The sequence below is a fragment of the Nicotiana attenuata genome, unplaced genomic scaffold (genome assembly GCF_001879085.1).
Source record: "Nicotiana attenuata strain UT unplaced genomic scaffold, NIATTr2, whole genome shotgun sequence".
Taxonomy (NCBI): domain Eukaryota; kingdom Viridiplantae; phylum Streptophyta; class Magnoliopsida; order Solanales; family Solanaceae; genus Nicotiana; species Nicotiana attenuata.
Genome location: NW_017672020.1, coordinates 45,367 through 52,431, shown reverse-complemented (window position 1 = coordinate 52,431; position 7,065 = coordinate 45,367). Strand labels below are relative to the sequence as shown.

General features: G+C 31.3%; 1 protein-coding gene across 2 annotated transcripts; it reads right to left on the bottom strand.

The window, feature by feature from the left end:
• Positions 1-841: 841 nt before the first annotated feature.
• Positions 842-2,590, bottom strand: LOC109211372 (40S ribosomal protein S15a-1). 2 transcript variants are annotated; one of them, XM_019374903.1, is made up of 4 exons: positions 2,480-2,590; positions 1,778-1,924; positions 1,531-1,691; positions 842-1,161 (listed from the first exon to the last, which is right to left on the bottom strand). In XM_019374903.1, exons 2-4 carry the CDS (start codon positions 1,908-1,910, stop codon positions 1,063-1,065), a joined length of 393 nt encoding a protein of 130 aa, XP_019230448.1. In that variant the 5' UTR covers positions 1,911-1,924; positions 2,480-2,590; the 3' UTR covers positions 842-1,062. The 2 variants fall into 2 exon arrangements, with proteins under 2 accessions (XP_019230448.1, XP_019230449.1); XM_019374904.1 differs by having other exon boundaries at positions 1,778-1,934; positions 2,480-2,580.
• Between the last annotated feature and the right edge of the window lie 4,475 nt (positions 2,591-7,065).

Below are 7,065 nucleotides of genomic sequence, written 5' to 3'. Positions count from 1 at the left end.
TATTATTTTTGTAATTGGCACTTCTGATCAAGTAAGAACAGTGTACCTTACGTGTTATTTCTGGAAGCAGTAGTTGCTCCACTGTGGTATGTCATTGTGATATACTCAGAATCTTATGGAGAGGCTCAAGACAAATAATTCCCAAAGGTTGTAATCGAGTAGTCAAAAGAAAAAAGCTAATCCACAAATAATTAAACAAAAAAATATAATGCAAGAAAATATCTTTAAACAAACAATAACTATTGGGACAAACGAATGAAAGAACTATAATTAAACTACATGGACGCAAATAAAATCATGTAAATCAAGTTCAAAAGCAATTTTAAATTTGTAATTTGGTTGAAACATACGCAATTTTGGGTTTTCAGTAGCGAGCTAACTCATTCTAAATTTCAACTTTCTTACTCTTGCTCATTAGTCATACCTTTTCTACTCTTCCTCACTGAAAGTTCAGTCATGACATTTTCTTAACAACAAATATCACTTTTTAATGTCATTTTGTCAATATACTGTGTTGTGCTCTTAGAAACTGAACCCATGGGTGAAGATGTGCACAGCTTAGCACCTTAACGCCTACACTAAAGGGCCAACTGAGAATATAGCAGACAGATGGCTCCACCAACCTTGACGGCTGAAGAGCGCTTTAAGGCTTCTAACAATAATTGACACAACAAAAGAATACTAACCATTTACTCAGTGATGAAAATGGCAAGCGCAGGATTTTCCTATCCAGCTCAAAATGTCAACTAACAGAAACACAAACTAACTTATTCAAATACAGTTTCCACAGCAAAATAAGTAGGCTCTTTGCGAAGCCAAGAACCTCGGATCCAACTGACACTAAAACAAAGAAAGCTTATGAAATAGATCACAAATAGACAAACAGCAACCTATATTGGATGTAAGTTAATAGTACTGATAATCTTGTCCAAGAAATGCAGAAAATATCCCTACTAACAATAGAAGGGAAACAAAACTCAAAACAAACTCAGAACCATTTCGATTGTAATGAAGGCCAAATTACAGCAAAACTGGGTGTTCATCCTAGTCAACATAAGGAGCTTAATAAAAGAAACCAAGAACCTTCCCACCCACATTCTTCCTTCTAGCCTCCTCGTGGTCCATGATACCGGCAGATGTAGTCAGTACGATGTATCCAAACTGCAAGCTCAAACAAAATACTTCAGTACCAGATCAACTTAGTGTAATGCAAGAGACAAAAGAAAACAATTAGTCATTGCACCCTATCTATGTGGGAACATCAAAATCTACAATTTCTATCTTCATTATAACAATAATTAACAGGTGAATTTGACTGATTACATCCGAGCTACTAATAAGCTTCATAACATATTCTTTCCTATGGCCATTCAAAAAAATTCCACTAGTTATGATTAATTACAAACATTTTTCCAATAACTCTTAAAAAGGAATAAATGAATAAGCTTCTAGCATAATAATTTGTATGAATGAAAGGAAAGCATCACACAAAATGATCTTATGAGCTGCACAGCAAGGATGCAGATATACCTGTCTGGAAGGCAACAACCTAGCTGTCCATCCTTCAATCTCCTTAACTCCAACATCAAAACGAGGACTAATGACACCACACTTGTTCAACCTACCATTCAGTTCAACTACAATTTTTCCTGACCTGTGATCATCAACATACTCAAATTCTCCAATGTACCCTACACACAGAGATAGCACATGTAAGAAAACAACGAGGTTAGGAAATAATCAGCATAGAAAATATAAGCTAGACAAGCTAAAGTACCATGCTTTTGCATGACAATGAGGAATTTGATGATGACTTTGGAAGAAGGCCTAATCATGACCTGACGCTTTCCCCTCTTCTCAGCATTGTACATGCTCTTAAGAGCATCATTCAACACACTAACTCTCACCATCTTCTACGACAATTCTGTTCCAAACTAATGCAATAATCAGGTTCAAATAATACCTTTAGCAAAAACAGAATACCAAGAATAGCATTTCACAACAAAACTATAGTACAGAAACGAATATAAAGACAAAGAGAAATATGAGCTCGCGAATTGGCATATAAGTACTCATTTTCTACAAGTTTCGAAGCAAAAAAAGCAGACATCATGATCATCCAAGAAAAATAAAACAAAAAGCACAACCTGTTTATACAAAACAAAACTCCAGTACCAGCTTACCAGCTCAAACCAAGCCCACAAAAGCTATGAGATCTATAGTCCCCAAATTATCAAGTTCTAATTCACGAGTTTCTTCAAAACCCAAACTGTCATTTCTAATACTTCACACCGTTCGATACAATCTAAACTCACATGTCCATCATTATTATGAATCGTTATTGAGTCCTAACACCAACAGACTAGGAAGATAAATAGCTGACAAATCACAACTACAGTATATCCAAGCAAAATACATAACACAATGTCACAACTCTTTTTTGTATATACTCGGAGATCAAAGAGACTAGCAAACTTACATGGAGCTTTAGGAGCTCTGGAAAAGACGACGGCGAGAAGAGCTGGAGATCTGCTTTCGCATACAGAAAAGAAAACTTGCGTTAGGTTTTAGCAGGTTAATATATAGTAGCGGCGCGAGAGTGGCTAGGATTTTGCTTGGGTTTTTGAAAAAGCTGGACTGGATTAATGGGTCGAACACTAGTCGTATTGTTGGGTGTACTTATTTGGGCCTTTGAGTCTTTAACCTTACTCTTTTATTTAGGGGTTTTGGCATGTATAACAATAAACCCATATAATTGGCAGAAAATAGCCCTAGTTATAGATATTGGCATCAAATAGTCAATAAATGTATATCACAATAATAATATGTATATCACAACTGTTTTTTCTTTTTTCTATACCAACATGTATATTAAAATTTTATTTTCATTCTTTATATATAAATAATATTATTCTTTGTATATCAATAATATAAAATTACATATATAGTTATTGCTGCCTTTATATCAATGTATATCACAATAAAAATATTGTATTATTTGTATATTACAGTGTATAGCACATCGGACATGTGTATACCAAAATAGATATCATAAGTTTATTTTTCTTCTTCGTGTACATCAAAAGTTAATTTTCTTTGTATACTAAAATATTATTTACTCCCACAATTATATTGTTATTTTTATATTTTAAAACTTGCTTACACATGCTATATCAAAAATTTATTTTCCTTCTTAGATCAATAATTAATAATTATATTATTTGTATATCACAGTGTATAACATAATAATAATGTGTATATCAAAACAATTATTAAAATTTTATTTTCCTTCTTTGTATAACACATTTTAGATTAAAAACTCAAGTTCAAGACGACTCCACATGTGTATCCCCTATTGGAATCCGTGTATATCTCTATGTACATCAGGGATATCTCATGAATACTATGTGTATCTGTGTATATCCATGAAAATTTGTGTTATATATACGATAAAAAATGTGATATACACGGGAGTCCATAAACAAATTGTGTTGTATACAGATATACAAAGTGATATACACAGACGTCCTTAAAAACTTGTGTGTGATATACACTGATGTACATGATATACAATGTGATATACACATGTCGCAGTTGGATTTTTAGGTCTGATTTTTTGCCTAAAACCAGTCTAAATCACTTCTACTCTTGCTCAAATTTTGTACGTAGCCTCGTTTAGGTATTTTCAACCAATTTCAATTTCACCCACTCATTTCCAACCAAAAAAAGGAAGAGAGAAGAAAAACAAAGTTGAAATATATTTTTTCTCTCTTAGTTTTTGCTAATCTTTCTCAAATTTTGAGTATAGCCTCGTTTAGGTATTTTTAACCAATTTCAATCACACCCACTCATTCAATCCAACCAAAAAAAGAAGAAGAGAGAAGAAAAATAAAGTTGAAATATATTTTCTCTCTTAGTTTTTGTTTCTGATTTTCTCTGATGTGAGATCAACCTTATCTTTTCTTCCCACTGATTTTTTTTGCATAATTTGCAAGAAATTTTGCTAAACTATGAGAGCAAAAGAGAAGAGATAGAAGAAGAAATACAAGGAGAGAAAGGGAGAGGAAAGCCAAAATAAGCGTGTAGTTTTTTTTGAGAGAAAACATAAAAGAGAGTAGGTTTTTTTAGGATTTGGCTATATAATGCCAATTGTTTGGGGTTATCTTTGCCAAACCTAATATAAGGCTAAAAAATTGCCGGCTCCTGTTATGGGTTGTTATAGGATGCCATTTTTCTTTTATTTATTTGAAGAACTATTAAAAACATAATACAAAAGATTAGCATTAATTAATGATTAACAAATATGGCAATAAAATATTTATACATATAGCAGATTTTATTCAATTCAAATCAGCAAGAATCAAGTTGCATAAAAAGGCAGTCCTAGTATTTAATATCTTTCGCTATTTTTTTCTCTCCATTCCATAACATGTTTTACGTTTTCGTTGGAAACCAATCCATTCCATAACAGAATTTTTTCCTTTTTATATAATGTAATATAGCGAAATTATACATCTTTATATTCTAATGAAATAAAATACATATATTTTAGAAAAATATATAATGTATGTTTGTGATATATATATACATTATAAATCATGTATTTTTAGGAAAATTCATGTATAAATGCATATGTTATTTATATACGTCTTTATATTTAAATATAAATCATCAATCCATTCCATAATAGTTTTTTTCCTTTTTATACATGGACCTTTTTATTCAACTTAATCCTAGCAAAATTATATATTTGTATATTCTAATGAAGTAAAATGCATATATTTCGTGAAAAAAAAAATATAATGTATGTTTGTGGTATATTATAAATCATGTGTTTTTTTAGAAAAAATTATGCAAACATGCATATGTTATTTATACACTTATTTCAATAGATATTATTAATATACCATTTATATTTTTCACTAATATAACGTGCATATTTGTATAAATTATCCTTATATAAACAATATATGTGACATATTTTTTTCTTCTATATACATATTAGTGGCATGTTAATATTTTAGATTAAATTTTATGTAAGGTAGTGGCTAGCAATATACTTTGAATAATATCAATATAATAATGTATTATGATGTACATATATAAGTTATATATGTGGTATATATATATGACATATTGATAAAATATTTACATTGTAAATTATCACAAATATAATATACTTGAAATAAATTAAAGGTATATTTTGAGTTAACCAGGAATTTGTATACAAAAAAGTTTAAAAATCAAAAAAAAAAAATACTAAAATTCTCATTGTGCAAAAGAAATTATTTTTGAGATATTCTTCTTTCAGAATCTTTGATATATTTGGGTAAGTGTTATTTATGGAAGAAAAAAAAAATTATGGAAGAGTGAGGAAAAAGAAAATGTAGTAAAAAGTGTATTAGTGTAGAAGAATCCCTTAGTTAATGGAATTATCAACGTGAAAGTGCTAAAAAGGTAAAAAAAAAAAAAAAAATAATGCCGTTTTTGAAATAAACAAAGCCTACTATCTGTTGATAACCAATTTTTCCCTATGTATTTATATATACTCAAAATATTCTCAAAATAGTATATACATGCATATATAAGCATTCCCAAGAGTTTTGGTATTTTCCCTTATTTTTTAAAGATCTTAAAATCAATTTATTGTCTATTTTAATAGTACAAAATTCAATAATTATTCCCAAACTAGCATTTTTGGTGAATAATTTATTTCATTCTCATGTTTACACTAAGATATAAATAAAGTAATTTTTGCGTATTTTTATACATTTGTTTGGTATTTTTTTAGCTAAATTGCATACAATTGCAATTATGGCCTATTTTACAATTAACAGCATTTTATAATCATAAAACCAATTTTAGTATTTTTACATTAATATTATATGTTATTAATTAGTTCAGTACCTGTAATTTATTTATTTTTAAATTATTTCTTACTATTTTTATAAAATAATAAAGGGAGAAAATTGGCTATTTAACAAACAGCCATTATTATTTCAATTATAGCCAATTTAGACCCATCCCCATCAGATTTTTAATTAAACCCAAATGGCCCAATAACCCGTTTAAACCAGCCCGACCCAAGCCCCCTTTGATCTGAACCGTTGATCTTTGAGATCAACGACCTCAATTCACCCTTCCTTAATTAAACCTCATGACTAACCCTAATTCTCTCATTTTCATTTCAGTAGCGGCCCCTGAACACCCTCCCCCTCTCAAACTCTCTCGAGTGTTCTTGAAACCCTAATCACCTCCCCCCATTTTCGACCTCTAACTCACCAGAACCCATGGCCTCTCAGGCCATGGATGATCTATGCTCACCTCCTATCGCTCCTATGTGCTTGGTACTCGAAGGTTCAAGGCTAGACCTCAAAGGTCTCCACCCAGACCTCCGCCGACTTGAGGTTCCCGGCCATCTCCGACCTGGCTCCGACACATCTTAGCCTCTTGAGCCTGTTTCCAGTCTCATCCGACTTAGATCGGACGTTTTCGAAGCCTTTCTCATTTTAGGGTTCATCTGAAAACCCTAACTATCGAGGTTCTTTTCCGGTTATCTCCAGATCTGTGTGTATTCATGCTCTATCTTGAGTTTTCAAGTGGTTTCCCCAATTTTTTTTAAAATCTCACTTTCAAAGTCGCATCTTTTCTGGTTTAGGGCTTTCCGAAAATGCTTCAGTGTTTTCCGACTTTTCTTCTTCCTTTCTTATGTGTGTTTTATATTTTTATGTGTTTTCATATATACATGTTCTTCTACCATGTTTTCTGTATTTTGTTCTTCTCTCTCCTATGTTTTCACATGCTATGTTTATATGCCATGTTTCTATGCTATGTCTCACATGCTATGTTCTGCTACTTGCCTTCCATTATGACTTGATATGATTCGTCTACTGCATTTTTCAACCATGTTCATTAAGTGTTCCTACTATGCCTGCTTAAGCGTATTTGCCTATACTGTCTCTTCTACTCTCGTTTGTGTTTCAAATTAATTCCCTTACTCTATTTTACATTAAACTTTCTACTGTACCTGCTTGTTTCTCTTCTTTGCATTTGGTTCAAGTCAAA